Below are 17089 nucleotides of genomic sequence, written 5' to 3'. Positions count from 1 at the left end.
TGTTATACAAAGTTAGCACGTTGATGTTGCAGCAAGCTAAGAAAATCAGTGTGTTATTAGGTTTTATTGCAAATGTGATGGCATATAAAATTAGGGAACTCTTGCTATAGCTGTAGATACTGAGATCATGCCTAGGTCACTGCACGCAGTTTTCTCTCATTTCAGGAGTGGTACTCCTTGTATTGGAGGCAGTTCAGCAAGAGTTCACTAGGTTAATTCCTGAGAATTAGGGTTGTCTTGTAGAGGAAGTGACAGACTACGTTCATTGGTGTAGAAGTATGAGATTGGAGATATAGACAGACAATGAAGTCGACCTGTTTCTACGAGTTACAAATGCCTACAAAGTTAGCAAAGCAGTGGAGAACGTGGAGGGAGATGTTTAACTCCAAACAAGCTATTAACGTAGAGAATAAAGTAAACAACACATGCAAAACACATCCAAAGGAGTTGAATGACTTCAGACATGTTGCCTTGACGTCGCACGTGATGAAGACCATGGAGCGGCTGATAATACAGAATCTGAGGCCACAAACCAGGCACGCCCAGGATCCTCTTCAGTTTGCGTATAAGGAGAAGGTGGGAGTGGAGGATGCTATCACGTATTTGCTGCACAAATCACTCTCTCACCTAGATGGGGTCAGTTGTGCTGTGAGGATTACATTCCTTGACTTCTCTAGTGCCTTTAACACCATCCAGCCCAAGATCTTAAGGCACAAACTAACGGAGATGGGAGTAGACTCTCACATGGTGGATTGGATAGTGGACAACTTGACAGATAGACCTCAGTATGTGCGGTTGGGAGACTGTAGGTCTGATACGGTGGTCAGCAGCACAGGAGCGCCGCAGGGAACCGTACTCTCTCCGGTCCTGTTCACCCTGTACACATCAGACTTCCAATATAACTCGGAGTCCTGCCATGTGCAGAAGTTCGCTGATGACACGGCCATAGTGGGGTGTGTCAGGAATGGACAGGAGGAGGAGTATAGGAAACTGATACACTACAAGTATCTGGGAGTACAGTTAGATGAGAAGCTAGACTGGACTGCCAACACAGATGCCTTGTGCAGGAAGGCACAGAGTCGACTGTACTTCCTTAGAAGGTTGGCGTCATTCAATGTCTGTAGTGAGATGCTGAAGATGTTCTATAGGTCAGTTGTGGAGAGCGCCCTCTTCTTTGTGGTGGCGTGTTGGGGAGGAAGCATTAAGAAGAGGGACGCCTCACGTCTTAATAAGCTGGTAAGGAAGGCGGGCTCTGTCGTGGGCAAAGTACTCGAGAGTTTAACATCGGTAGCTGAGCGAAGGGCGCTGAGTAGGCTACGGTCAATTATGGAAAACTCTGAACATCCTCTACATAGCACCATCCAGAGACAGAGAAGCAGTTTCAGCGACAGGTTACTATCGATGCAATGCTCCTCAGACAGGATGAAGAGGTCAATACTCCCCAATGCCATTAGGCTTTACAATTCAACCGCCAGGACTTAAGAACTTTTTAAAAGCTATTATTAATGCTTTTTGAGATAGTGATTTAGATGCATATCATATTTTTTACTGAGTTAAGTATTGTATGTAATTAGTTTTGCTACAACAAGTGTATGGGACATTGGAAAAAAAGTTGAATTTCTCCATGGGGATGAATAAAGTATCTATCTATCTATCTATCTATCTGAAGCCGTCCTCTACCCAAGATCAACAAGAGAGTGGAATCTTCTGCTGCCAGACCTGCACAGTATTTCTGACATTAATATTTTTAAAGATAGGCTCAATCAAATCAACTTAGGGGATCTAGTCAAAAAAGCTCATTTTACAATTTAAATCTCATGCCGTTCACACCGACTGCGCTTTATAACGGCCGTCCGGCAGTGCTTGCGCAGTACCAAGCAGAAGCAGAAAAGGCATTGTTGTTGTGGTGTTATCATGACAGCGTTTTGATGTCTCACCGTTTACCCCGTCCACACTACAACGCGAAACAATCGTTTTCAAATTTACACACTCTGGAGAGTGTTTTCGAAATCTCCGTTTTCTGGGAATGAAAACGCCGTTACAGTGTGGACAGAGGGTCAAAACAAAGAGAAAAAGCTTCATTTATATGTAGCCTCAAAAGGCAAACCTGCCTGGTGGGGAGAAAGTGGCATTGCTTGTTCCACAGTTTACTTAGCTGTATCAAAAGCAGCTTGTTGCTCTGGTACCCATAGAAATGTGGATTTTTTTCCTGGAGATCCTATCGCGTGGCCAAAGAAGCAAGGTCAAGTGGGGTATATGCTGTCGCCAATAGCCCAGGAGCCCCACAAATCTCTTGTGTGTCAGTTTTATTAGAGGGGACTGCAAAATTTAAAATTTTATTTTTAGCAGCATCAGGGATGTTGCTGTGGCCATAGTTCCATTGTATTCCCAGAAAGAGCACATTTTGGCTGGGGCCCTGTACCTTTTCCATGTTAATTGCCCAGTCCCGTCCCCTGAGGGATCAATTAGCATGTGAAGAGCTTCTGAAACAATGGTCTCAGCCGGACCTTGGAGGAGGGTATCATCAATGTAATGGGTGATTGACACCTCGGGGTTGGGGGGGGGAAGTTGGATGTGGTATAAATCGCGGGAGATTAGGCCAAGGGGCTGTGGACTTAGCCTTGGGGTAGGTGACAAAAGGCGTATTGTCTGCCATCCCAAGTAAATGCAAATTGATCCTGGCTATCTTGATACGGGTGGGGGGGGGGGGGAATAGAGAAAAATGCATTAGCGAGGTCAACGACCGCATACCAGGGTTTATGTGGACGTCCTGAGATGTCCTTAATGAGGGTGACAGTGTTGGGTACAGCAGTGGCGAGGGGGGTTGCAAGCCTTGTTTAAGTGCCTGTAATCAACAGTTATCCGCCAGGAGCCGTTCTTTTTGCAGACGGGCCAAACAGGGCTGTTGAAAGGGGATGCTGTGGGTCTAATAACTCCCTCCTGTAGTAGGGCTTGAATGGAGTCTGTGATTTCTTGGTGTCCCCCTGGTACTCTGTACTGACGGTCGCAGATGACCTTGGAGGGAGGGGGGACAACAGTGGGCTCCCACTTAGCCGCCCCAACGACAGTAGTGGCTTGCGCGATGCCGAAGGTGAACTTGCTCCTGTTTGTTTGAAGGGACTGTCCCTTTAAAACATTGATCCCAAGGATACATTCCGGGGAGGGGGCAATAAGGACTTGTACAGGTCGGGGGGGATGGTTGCCTATGGCTAGATGAAGTGTAACCTCCCTGGTGGGCAAAAGGGAGCCCCCAACCCCTCTATTTGCATGTTGGTGTCCCTCTATGAGGATGGATTGCCTGGGATGATAGTGTGCTGGGCACCTGTATCGACAAGTGCCATCCACCTCTGCGTGTCTCCCTTTCCCCAACATACTACGGCAGGTATATGTGGCCTCAGGTCCCCCAGGTGGCAGAGGGCGAGAGAGCAAGTGCGCCCCCGGCCCTGGCCTTCATCCCGTGGGAGGGGAGAAAAGGTCTGCCACCCCCACGGTGAGGCGCCTTGGTGGTAGAGGTGGGACATTTCCTGTCTCAGGAACTCTCCAAGTTCTGCCTTGAGGGCAGGCGAGGCAGTTTCAGGTGAGGGAGGTGCAGAGGATGGGTTGGTGTGGGCATGGTCTGGCCAGACGGTCTGGGGGCGTCCCCTGCGTTTGCGGGCTTGGTGGCGGGGCGGATGGTGGTCTTATTGTAGATAGTTTTGCCCCTGAAATGCTCCTTCCACAGGGCATGTAGGTTGGGGGTGGGGATGCCATCTATGCTGTCACGGTGCACCCCTGCACGCACCAGCTGTGTGTTCAGCTGCCTGCGTGTAAGGCGGGGAGGGATAGTATTTGGATCCCTTGCCTCGGTCTTGCGGACCTGGGTGGGTGCCCCCCTCTGCATATATTCCAATCCCTCCAGGAGGGCGATGGCATCCCGTACGGTCTTACTACTAGCTGGTGCCATGAGGGGCAGGATGACTGACTTCAGGTCGGGGCGCACGGTAGTGACCAGGTATCCTGATAGGGCACGGGTCACTCGTGTGTTTTCGAGGAAGTTGCGGTCGCAGGCACCTTGATAGATACCGTTGACCAAGTGCACATTCCCTGATAACCCAGGTGCCCTCACCGACCGTACCCCATTGCGGGCGCCCGTGTAGATCCCACTCCAGAAGGGTGGGATATCGGGCTCACTACCCGATCCCACAGGGTAGTGCCATTGCGGACTTCTGTTTGTGGCACCCACAGCACATTGTTTATGCTCTGCTGTTCAGAGAGGCTTCCCAGGGCGCTTGCCTCCTGATGGGAGAGGCTGAGGTTAGGGCCCCCCTTGTCCCACAGCCGGGGCAGCCAGGTGCTCGCCTGGTCATTGGCAGTACTGATCTGCCATTTGGGTCAGCTCTTTGGGGGAGAAGTCCCGGGTCTCTGTGGTCTTGGAGTGACCAGGGGTAGGTTTGGCCGTGCCCCCCTCATCTGCTTCCTCCCTGAGGTGAACCTGGGATCGCGTGGTGACGGGTCGGGCATATTGGAGCTCGGGTGAGAAGGGGAAAGGGTGGTTGTGGGACCTAGGCTCCTCAGACAACCCCTCCTCGTCGCTATCCAGCCAGATGTCCCCATCCCCCATCCACACGTCCAGCTTGTCGCCGCACTGGATCAGGGCTCGAATCTTTATCGGGTCCGGCTGCCAGCGAGACCTACAGTCTGCCTGCGCCTGCTGCAGTTGTATGAGCCTGCAGGCGGCCTCAGTTCCCCTGACCCCGAGCTCCTTGGCTCGGCTCTGGGCAGCTTGTGCTGCCTCCCGCAGCGTGCTGCAGCGCTGCCGGAGTACTTCCGGCTCCTTGTCCTTCTGACCACATCAGTGTCGAATGTGGTCGGTAATCCTGACCTGGCGTCTCAGCAGGGACGCAAACAACCAAAAGGTTGACTCCCCTTGGCTTTGGGGAACCCTGATTCCTTAAGGAGGGAGACCACGTGGTGGCCCAGCTTCTCGCCACGTGGGTCTAACTGCTCAGACCAGTCCACTAGTTTCCTGTGGTCTGCCAGCATGCTGGCCATACTCTCAAATCCCTCTCTTTCATTGGTCCACCTGGGGATCTTATTCTGGGTGCCTGCACTGGTTTTCTTCCCCTTGTTCCAGAACATTCTCCCCTGTGGTCTGTGTCCAGCCAAGACCTATGAGACCCTGCTTCGCAGCGCCAAATGTTGTGATGGAAATGAGACAGATTCTTTGGGTCTCAAGGCAAGGATTCTGAACACACAGTTTTAACAATAAGGAGTTTATTTACAAAGGAGAAGAGCTTGGGGACAGCACAAGCGGCTACAATATTTGCACAACCGCACTTAGATAGACGAGCGTGGGAAAAGTTGGGTCGGCAGTACAATACATGGGAAAACGGTGTGGGGACGGAGTACAGGTACATATACAAGCAAGGGAAAAGTAACTACAATACCTGCTCCCCTTTACTAGGGGCAGGCACGTCTCTCTGCTACAGCAACAATAAACACTCCCAAAACCCTATCACAACTCACTAACAGCAGGGTGGTCCCTTGGAGATAGCAAAAGACAGCGAGCCAAGCACATGTAGCACCCTTTATAGGTCAGCAGGCTGGAATGTCCAGCCCAGGTGATTCACCGGGGGGCCAATGGCTTGGTACTAGACGGGTTAATCCAATTAAGGTGGCCAGTGGTTAAGTGTGCATTGATTAGTTGGGAGGGGTGAAATATTGACTGGCATGTGGTGTGCCTTCTGACCACATAAAGGGCAGTGCTGAACCGTGACAGGCATGGCTGTCTGGATACAGAGGGTAAACAGCTTCAAGTTAGACTATAAGATATAGGAGCAGAATTAGGCCATCTGGCCCATCGAGTCTCCTCCGCCATTCAATCATGGCTGATCCTTTTTTCTATCTCGTACTCAACCCTGGTTCCCGGCCTTCTCCCCGTAACCTTTGATGCCTTGTCCAATCAAGAACTTCTCAATCTCTGCCTTAAATACACCCAACAACCTGGCCTCCACAACTGCATGTGTCAACAAATTCCACAGCATCCACATCACCAAGGACCTCACATGGTCTGTACACACCAGCTGTGTGGTGAAAAAGGCACAACAGCGCCTCTTTTACCTCAGATGGTTGAGGAAGTTTGGTATGGGCCCTCAAATCTTAAGAACTTTCTACAGGGGCACAATTCAGAGCATCCTGACTGGCTGTATCACTGCCTGGTATGGGAACTGTACTTCCCCAATTGCAGGACTCTGCAGAGAGTGGTGTGGACAGCCCAGCACATCTGTAGTTGTGAACTTCCCATGATTCAGGACATTTACTAACACAGGTGTGAAAAAGAAGGCCCAAAGGATCACTGGGGACCTGAGTCATCCCAAACACAATCTATTCCATCTGCTACCATCTGGGAAACGGTACCGCAGCATACAGGCCAGGACCAACAGGCTCTGGGACAGTTTCTTCCACCAGGCTAGCAGACTGATTAACTCACACTGATTTGAGTGTATTTCTATGTTACATTGACTGTTCTATTTACTATAAGTTATTATAAATTACCATGATTGCACACTGCACATTTAGATGGAGACGTAATGTAAAAATTTTTACTCATGTATGTGAAGGATGTAAGAGCCCTCCCAAGTGGGGCCTGCATATGTAGACTCAAGAAACTTTTTGGGATGCATTTCACAAATTCCACTGCGTTGAGGCCCTTTACATTTTGCAGAATAATACATTAAGTTTTTTTCCTGGATTTTGTGAAAGTATTTTCTCATGCATCATAAATTGCTTTTTTTTAAATTACATTTTACCACTTTTACTCTAGATTGTTAAGATGTTGAACTCTCAATATCTGCGATAAATCCCCTCTTTTCTCCTTGCTTTTCTGTATTTTTTTAACATTGCTTGGGACCTGGATTTGCTACCTCCTGCTTTTCTCTAACAGCATAAAGATGTTGCCTGGATTGCAGATCATATCAGGATGGATTGGATAGGCTGGAGTGAAGGAGGCTCAGGGGTAACATGATAAGAGGCATATGAAATTGAGAGAAATAGATTGGAAAGATAGCCAATGTCTGCTTTGCATATTAGGTTGGCTAAAGCTAGAGGGGATAGGTTTTAGTTGAAAAGGAAGAGGTTTGAGCAGTAAATTAGAAGAAGGAGGGGGGACCTCATAGAAACATTTCGAATGTTGAAAGGCATGGACAGAGTGGATGTAGCAAAGTTGTTTCCCATGGTGGGGGAGTCTAGTACGAGAGGACATGACTTGAGGATTGCAGGGCGCCCATTCAGAACAGAGATGCGAGAAAGTTTAGCCAGAGGGTGGCGAATCTATGGAATTTGTTGCCACAGGCGGCAGTGGAGCCTAAGTCATTGGGTGTATTTAAGGCAGAGATTGATAGGTATCTGAGTAGTCAGGGCATCAAAGGTTATGGTGAGAAGGCAGGGGAATGGGACTCAAGGGGAGATTGGATCAGCTCATGATGAAATGGTGGAGCAGACTCGATGGGCCGAATGGCTGACTTCTGCTCCTTTGTCTTATGGTCTAAATTTTTCACATAAAGAATACTGGGTATCCGGAGTAAGCTGCCAGAGGAGATTGTGGAAACAGGAGATTGATTGTAGCATGCTCAAACATAAGGTAAGTTGCTTGCTGCTTCTCAAAATTGCGTTGGGCCTCATTGTAACAATGCAAGAACTGCGCACAGGTTGGAGTGGGATGAAAAGTTAAAATTGAAGGCAATAGGAAATTTGTTTTTGCCATTGCAAGCAATTTTTTAAAATCCCACTTCTATTTGGACCAGCGGACCAGTCTGTTTGTGGTCTCCTGTGCTATTACTGTAAGGCCCAATGCAAGCTTGAGGAATAACATGGCAACACAAACTCAAAATGCTGGAGGAACTCAGCAGTCCAGGCAGCATGTATGGAAAAGAGTCAACAGTCGATGTTTCGGGCGGGAATCCTGATGAAGAGCCCCGGCCCGAAACATCGACTGTTTACTCCTTTCTATACAGGCTGCCTGGCCTGCTGAGTTCCTCCAGCATTATGTGTGTGTTGCTTTGGATTTCCAGCATCTGCAGATTTTCTTGTGTTTGAGGAATAATATTCTTGTACAACATCTAGGCACATTGCAGCCTTCAATATCAGAACTGACCATTTCTACTGTGAGTCATTCATTTGTGATATTAATCAATTTCTTGCTTTGAACCCTTGGTCCACCTGAAGTTCACAACATTTCATACTTCATTTGGATTACCACTCTCCAACTAGTACCATTAACCTATCACTGCTTATTCCAGTACTCACTTCTTTGAGCCAGGTTTTGTTCGGGAAAGGTTTAACCTAATTTAGCAAGAGGATGGGCACAAAGTTGAAATATTTGTGGGAAACATTTCAACTTTGTGCCCATCCTCTTGCTAAATTAGGTCAAATATTTCCCAATCACTGGTTTACTTCCATTAAAGACATTGGTTCGGGCTTTGAAGTGAAGACCATCCATCTACATTGACTCCTTTGGTCAGGAGCTCATCCAACGTCCCCCAATAATTTGAAGCATGCACTCTGACAGTGTTCTGTAACCTTCTGTTGACCAGTTTCTTATGCTCATCCATACATGGGAATATCTGGAATACTCCCTGTACCAGACATGAAGGCCCTGCTTTACAGCTCTCTCCTCAGCTTCAGAATTGTTTAATGTTGAATCTCAGTTTTTTTTTCATATAATGTTGCTTGTCATATGATTCAGTTTGTTTGTTCCCGTCCACCAGTATTTTGCATATTTTCTGGAGGAATTTAAATCAACCCAGCAAGATCTCCCATGAGATAGTGCATGTCCTGCGGCAAGGATGGGGAATGATGGCCAAAAATATCCTTATTCATTCTTCGGTTTGCTCCCTGAGGCTGCATAATATACACATAAAGGCACCAAATTAAATTCTAAAAGTATTGAGCAGCATTGTTACCATAGTAAATAATTATTTTGATCGTGTCTAAGTGACAGAGTAGACTCGATGGCCAGAACAGCCTAATTCTGTGTCTTGTGTCTCACGACTGTTATATTGGATGTGATTGAAATATTTGGGTAAAAAATCCCAGATGTTTGTAAGGAGGGTTCTGCAGGTTCAGCTCGACTGGGTGATTTTTGTTGCACTGAAGCTCAAAAGACAAACATACAAGTTAAAGTTTGAAAAGAAATGGAAGTATCATTACCCATAGTCAATATGCAGTAAGTATTGCATTTGTAAAAGTTGAAGTGTGTAGTTTCATCATCATGGCTTGGCTTCGCGAACGAAGATTTAGGAAGGGGTCTGCCCACGTCTGCTGCAGGCTCGCTGGTGGCTGACGAGGCCAATACGGGACAGGCAGACCCGGCAGCAGCGACTGCAAGGGAAATCCTGTTCTGGGTTTGGTGCTGCTGTGTCACGGTTCTTCCTTCTCCTTCTTTTGTTCTCAATGCCAGACCTTGCGATTGGAGGCTAGATTCGACCACTGGTGATGGTCAATGTGACAGGCACCAAGGGATTTCTTCAGAGAGTCTTTGTACCTCTTCTTCGGTGCCCCTCTGTCACGGTGGCCAGTGGAGAGTTCACCATACAGCACAGTTTTGGGCAGGCGATGATCCTTCATCCTGGAGATGTGCCCTGGGCAGGGCAGGTCTCCAGTGTGTAGTTTATACAACAGGTATAATGCATATTTATTAACAGTTTTTAAAAAATCCTGTTCCAATGCTGGAATTTCCTGTTTTCTCTCCGCTCTCCCCTCCCCAAATAGGTCACCATCTCATTTAAGATGGCTACATCATCAGCTTCATATGATCAGCTCCTGAAGCAAGTTGAGGCACTTAAAATAGAGAATTCAAATCTGCGACAAGAATTAGAAGACAACTCAAACCATTTGACACAACTCGAGACAGAGGCATCCAACATGAAGGTACATTTCAAGTTTTATACAAGACTGGATATCACTTTGCATAACTAATCAGCTATTTTCTTGCTGTTTGGCATTTGGTAATAGAAGTTGTTAACCAAAATATTGCATAGTCAGTTATATGCAGTGTAGTAGTTATTGAGAGCTGCTTTCATTGCAGTAAAACTGAATGTGTTAGATTCTGTACATTCTCTGATATCCAAAGTATTGTAATGTTGGTAAAGGGCTTGTTGCAAGATGAATCCAGAGTTGAAATTAAGCACAAGGTAAGTGAGAGTTTGATTGAAACTATCCGGTAAAGAAACACCAGTGACTCACCTGGATTATATGCAGCTCTTGAAAACTGCACACAGCTGACTCTTACTTTTCTGTAATAGCCTATCTAGTCATCAAGTTTTATAAGACCACTCTGTATAAAAATACAAGATAATGGTAAAGATGAACGGTAATGGACCACTAAACTTACTTCTAAGAAAATGTTTTGAATGTATCAAAGACACACCCAGCCCAATTGAACTAGCAAACTCTTAAAAAACATTCTGGAATTCTTGCTCAGTTGTGTCATTTCAACTTAACACCTCCTTCAGCTGATGCTGGGCACCATCACGTAATCACTGAGAGTAATGAGGCCAACATGTTTATTCTGGGTCCAAGACTGTAGTATCAATCACAGTGGCTTGGTGGCACCTCTTCTAACAGCTGTCGATATTGGTTTTATGGTAGAAGATCAAATGACCAACACAAAGGATGAATCATTTCAATAACTTAATTTTGAGGATGCATCTGTCCTTGATATTAATAACAGTGAACAAAATTCTTGAAGCACTGTTCTGACTTCAAATTTAATTCAGACCTCACCATGCTGGATGAGAAGGAATTCAGAAAAGATCTAACAGCTCAAAACTATATCCGAAACTACATATCTACAAGATATAGAGGGACTTCAAAGGCAGCAAATTTGTATTCTACAGTTGAACACATCTCATAGCTGGTCCTACTCCTCAAAGTACCTTCATTATTAAGCAACAGGACCAGACCTGGCTCAGTGAGAAATGCAGAATAGCATGTCAAGAACATTGCCAGATGTAGTACCCAGCATACCTGAGAGTGAGATGCCATTCAGAAGCTATACTCCAGGACCACATTTCATATGAAGCAAAGCTGAGCAGTGCACAGCTAATGGATCATATCAAAGCTCTCAAGTGGTGATAAACACCCCACAGGGAAAGGAGGCTCTAAAAAGAGCTGCATCCTCTGACAGTGAGATCCACCTTATAATTATAAATGACAGTACAAAATCAGATTTTCTTCATGCTAGATGAATGGGTACTAGTGTATAGAGTATATCTGGATTTTTAAAATTATTTCATAGGATTCAAAGAATGAGGGATAATAAAGAGCAAGGAGGGAAAGCAGCTAGTAGAAATAAATTACATAAAAACAGAAAATGTTAAATATCAATGACTTGGATGATGAGTTGAGTTGATGGCTTTCTGGCCAAGTTTGCAGATGATACAAAAATAGGTGGGGAAGCAGGTAGTTTTGAGGAAGTAGAGAGGCTACAGAAGGGCTTAGGGAGATTAGGAGAATGGGCAAAGAAGTGGCAGATGGAATACCGTGTCGGGAAATGTACGGTCATGCACATTGGTAGAAGAAATGAAAGAGTTGACTGTTTTCTAAATGGAGACAAAATTCAAAAATCTGAGGTGCAAAGGGACTTGGGAGCCCTCCTGCAGAATTCCCAAAAGATTCATTTATGGGTTGAGTTGGTGGTGAGGAAGGCACATGTGATGCTAGCATTCATTTCAAGAGGACTAGAATATAAAAGCAAAGATGTAATGTTGAGGCTTTATAAAGCACTGGTGAGGCCTCACTTGGAAAATTGTCAGCAGTTTTGGGCCCCTTATCAAAGAAAAGATGTGCTGGCACCGGAGAGAGTTTAAAGGAGGTTCATGAAAATGATTCTGGGATTGAAAGGCTTGTCATATGAGGAGCATTTGATGACTCTGGGCCTCTACTCACTGGAATTCAGAAGAATGAGGGTGACCCCATTGAAGCCTATCGAATAGTGAAAAGCCTCAAAAGAGTGGATGTGGCGAGGATGTTCCCTATGGTGGGAGAGTCTAACCCTAGAGGGAACAGCCTCAGAATAGAGGGGCATCCTTTCAGAACAGTGATGAGGAGGAATTTCTTTAGCCAGAGAGTAGTGAATCTGTGGAATTCATTGCCACAGGAGCTGTGGAGGCCAAGTTATTGGGTATATTTAAGGCAGAGGCATGAAGGGATACAGGGAGAAGGCAGGAGATTTGGACTGAGAGGGAAAATTGGATCAGCCATGATGAAATGCTGGAGCAGACTTGATGGGCTAAATAGCTGAATTCTGCTACTATAACTTATGATCTTATGGAATTCACAGCAGTTCAGGTAGCACCCATTGAAACAAAAATGGAGTTAATGATTTAAGTCAACAACTTTTCAGAACTGGGAGAGTGGGGAATGTAATAAGTTTGCTAATCTGCAAGTAAGTTGTTTTATTTCCCAATTCTGATGCATGTTTCCCAGCCTGATACAATAACTCTGTTTCACTTTAGCAGATGTTGCCCAACCTGCTGAGTGTTTCCAGTTCATCCTTAACTTCAGGTTTCCAGCATGTGCAGATTTTTAAACTTGTCTGTTACAGTAGGTAGGGTATTTTCAGGTTAGGCGTATCCAACAATGATCAATGGCAAGAAAAGAGCCCAGGAAAGATTGGGTTATTCTTATAGACAGGTACCTATTTTTGCATATACTGTGGATTCTGGTTAATTAGAACACATTGGGACCAGTACATTTTGACCCAATTAAGTGGCTGCATCGAATTAGCCGAAGTTTCATGGAAATAGCTAAAAGGTATAAAAAAGACAAACTGCTGTTTAACTGAGTAACAATCATGTGTTTAAGTGAAATACAAAAGAAATTAGAACACTGCCAATGCTACTACAGTACTATAAAACTGTGTATTAGTTCCTAGTATTTATCAATAGAGAAATTCATCCAGTGTATGCTGCCATGTTCTTTTGATTAACTTTCATCATCATCATTTTGTGCCGTGTTATATGACATGGGCGATCATAGTCTTTCACCATGTTTGTTCTTGGCAAATTTTTCTGTACAAGTGGTTTGCCATTGCCTTCTGGCCAGTGTCTTTACAAGACGGGAGACGCTTGCCATTATCAGTACTCTTCAGAGGATGTTTGCCTAGCATCAGTGGTCACGTAACCAGGACTTTTGTTACGCACCAGATACTCATACAACCATCCACCACCTGCTCCCATGTCTTCATGTGACCCTGAGCAGTTGGCTAAACAGGTGCCACACCTTGCTCAAGGGTGTCCTGCAGGCTAGTAGAGGGAAAGAAAGCCTTGCATCTCCTCTGGTAGAGATGTATCTCCTCCCCGACCCACTTAATTGACTGTAAATGAATAAAATCAGTGCAGACACCTAGTGCAGATAGTCGACTGCCTAATATTCCAGATGATTGTCCATACCTTCAAATTCTTCATAGTTCCTAACTTGTTGAAGTAGTGAAATTCTTTCATTTTCACTCCTGGCTGTTTCTGGCATGTCCAGGCCTGAATGCTTGAAACCGCAGTGAGCTTAACAGTTTTGAATTATCTGACGGCTTATTTCTTGCCAACTATCAGTGACAAAAATCATTGCTTTTTGAACACAAACACATGCAACTGACACTATTTAAAAAATGATCACTCCAAGCATGGTGTATTGTCTAATTGTCACACAAGTCCACGCAACTAATTCTAGTTAGAAAGTGTTCAGCAACAGTCTCCTGTCACAGTTGTATCTCAAGTAAATGAAGGAAATCGTGACTATTTTCTCAATTAGTTTTTGTTCTTTAAGAGTTGTCCCAAATGAGCGGCTGCCCCAATTACCCTGAATTATGTTTGTTAGATGGCCAGATTTGTCCCTCAGATTACAGTGTCTATGTGACAATCAGGTACTCAGCTTCAGTGTTCCCATTTACCAGCACTTGGGCCATGGTCTTGTAGAACATAGAAGAGCACAGTATAGGACGTTTGGCTCATGATGTTGTAATGACCTTTTAACCTATTTGAAGGTTAATCTAACTCTTCCCTCCCTCTTTCATCCATGTCTCTTAAGTATCCCTTATGTATCTGCCTCTACCACCACATTCCATTCTCTGTGTATAATAAAAACCTACCTCTGGCTTTGCCTTTATACTTCCTTCCAATCATCTTAAAATTATTCCCTCTTGTATTAGTCATTTCTGCCCCGGAAAAAGGCACTGGCTGTTCATTCTATCAATGCCTCTTGTACACATCTATGAAGTCATTTCTCATCCTCCTTTGCTGCAACGAGGAAAGCCCTTACTTGTCAACCTTTCCTCATAAGACGTGCATTCTAATTCAGGCAACATCCTGATGAATCGCAGGATTTCTTCTCTGCCTTGGTGATTCAAATGCTCATCCAGTTGTTTTTAAATGTTCTGAGAGTAATTACCCCTATCACCAGTGTTTCAAATTGTAGCCTGGAATCAGATTCTAGAAGGGATAAAAAACCTCTCAGATCCCCTCTAACCCTCTTACTCAAATTAAATCAATGCATCTGGTTTTAGACATCTCCATTATAGGCAGGTTTCCCACTATCCACCCTATCTGTGGCACTAATAATTTTGTTATGTTATCTTTTCGATCAAGTTCCACCCCCCCCCCCCCCCCCCCACTACCCAGACCACCTCTACTCTAAGAAAAATAAGCCCCATCTGTCTGGCTTCCAATAACTGAATCATGCAATAATAGGCAACATCCTGTTAGATCTTCACTGCATTTCTTCCAGTGCATTCACATCTTTCCAACAGTGTGGTGACCAGAAAATTACACAATACTCCAGCTATGGCTGAACCAAAGTTTTATAAAGGTGCACTATAATTCATTGTTTTTATATTCTGTGTTCAACAATAAAGGTCAACATACCCAATGCCTTTTATCTGTCTGTGTGTATCCCTCTCCTCCTGTAGGGATCTACAGATTCTGTAGCTACATGCCTCTCTTCCTCAATATTCCCGAATCCCTACCGTGTATATGTATATCTAGCTCTTAATCCCAAAGTGCATCATGTTGCACTTGACAGAGCTAACTTCCATTTTTTCATTAATCTGCTTAATTTATCAAATGATCAATAATTGTTCTAAGTGGGAGGGAGGAGAGGAGGGAGGAGCCAGACCTTATTGTTTGAGAATGTGTCTAAGGAAAAATTGCTACCTCAGTCTTATCACCCTCAATAACAATACTAATTTTCATTATCTGTGAATTTAATAATCATACTTTGAATTTGCATCCACATAATGAGTAGAATCTGTAGACACCACAGACTTTCAGTCACAAAAACAACCTGTCACCATCATTTTCTGTATTCCGTTACAAATTCAATTTTGATTCACTTTGCTTTGGATAATAATAGCATTACTGTTTCACTGTCAATAGCACCACCAATTTTTGCGATAAGCTTCTCATTGGGATCTTGTTGAAGCTTTTTATGTGCAGAACACAAGTAGTGTAAAGAATTGCACTGATAGCCGTGCAATTGTACCTTTTGTTGGGGAGAATGCAGTCTTCCTATCATCGTTTTCAGTGATCTGTGGAATTCAGGTTTATCTCTATTGTAGCTCATATTTTCTACAGTTGTAGGCTTTGTGCTGATGTTATAACTAATTATACAAGCTTAACAAGCCAGAAATCTGGTGCTCAGTGGCATGGTGAGTCCAAGATATTTGGAGATCCCATTTTAAGAAACACTCATCCAACATCATTATCCATCTGATCAGATATTGAGCACTTTGGAGTTGTATTGCACCTAGTCTGGAACCTTGCCACAGACCTGCTCACCATGAATGACCCTGTGTGAAACAGGACATCCAGGCAACATAGTCTTGATGGTAATCTGAACAGAAGCCTCCCAGTTGCAACAAGGTCTTGATCTGAGAAGATGTAATCCAGGGGTCCCCAACCTTTTTTGCACTGCAGACCGGTTTAATATTGACAATATTCTTGCGGACCGGCCGACGGGGGCGGGGGGGGGGGGTGGTGTTCAAGGAGGGCTGCCAACTTTCTCACTCCCAAACAAGGAACAAAAGTAGCAGTCAAATACAGGACACTTGTGTTTACCCCGAGAAAGACTACCATGACAATGAAGCCTTGCATGGGCACCTGTGTGCGCATGTGTGATGTGCGCATGCATGTACGTGCTGATTTTTTTTCTACAAATCAGCTCTGGCTTAATCTTCCGGATTCTGTTAAGTGAAACTACACTGTACATACATTATTTCTACTTTATATAGGCTGTGTATTTATCATAACATTCCTGCTTTTACTATATGTTAGTGTTATTTTAGGTTTTATGTGTTATTTGGTAGGTTATTTTTTGGGTCTGGGAATGATCAATGCCTCTCATTATCTTATACACTTCTATCAGGCCACCTCTCATCCTCCTTCACTCCAAGGAGAAAAGGCCAAGTTCACTCAACCTATTCTCATAAGGCATGCTCCCCAATACAGGCAACATCCTTGTAAATCTCCTCTGCACCCTTTCTATGATTTGTACATCCTTCCTGTAGTGATGTGACCAGAACTGAGCACAGTACTCCAAGTGGGGTCTGACCAGGATCCTATATAGCCACATCATTACTTCTTGGCTCTTAAACTCAATCCCACGATTGATGAAGGCCAATGCACCATATGCCTTCTTAACCACAGAGTCAACCTGCGCAGCAGCTTTGAGTGTCCTATCGACTCGGACCCCAAGATCCCTCTGATCCTCCACACTGCCAAGAGTCTTACCATTAATGCTATATTCTGCCATCATATTTGAACTACCAAAATGAACTACCTCACACTTATCTGTGAGGAACTCTGTCTGCCACTTCTCAGCCCAGTTTCGCATCCTATCAATGTCCCGCTGTAACCTCTGACAGCCCTCCACACTATCCACAACACGCTCCACTTCCTCATCCAGGTAATTTATAATACACAAAGAGTAGTGGTCCCAGAACAGATCCTTGATGCACACCACTGGTCACCAACCTCCATGCAACCACTCTTAGCCTTCTGTGAGCAAGCCAGTTGTGGATCCACAAAGCAATGTCCCCTTGGATCCCATTCCTCCTTACTTT

The 17089-nt window shown here is 44.8% G+C and overlaps 1 protein-coding gene across 1 annotated transcript in view; it reads left to right on the top strand.

Annotated features, from left to right (window-relative positions):
* The window catches only part of LOC140739850 (adenomatous polyposis coli protein-like), a 219621-nt gene that overhangs the window by 105199 nt on the left and 97333 nt on the right, over window positions 1-17089 (top strand). The window contains 1 exon segment of the mRNA XM_073068452.1: window positions 9748-9906. Within this exon segment, the coding sequence (XP_072924553.1) occupies window positions 9748-9906 (159 nt within the window).

The sequence above is a fragment of the Hemitrygon akajei genome, chromosome 2 (assembly GCF_048418815.1).
Source record: "Hemitrygon akajei chromosome 2, sHemAka1.3, whole genome shotgun sequence".
Classification (NCBI taxonomy): domain Eukaryota; kingdom Metazoa; phylum Chordata; class Chondrichthyes; order Myliobatiformes; family Dasyatidae; genus Hemitrygon; species Hemitrygon akajei.
This window is presented reverse-complemented; position numbering and strand designations above follow the sequence as displayed.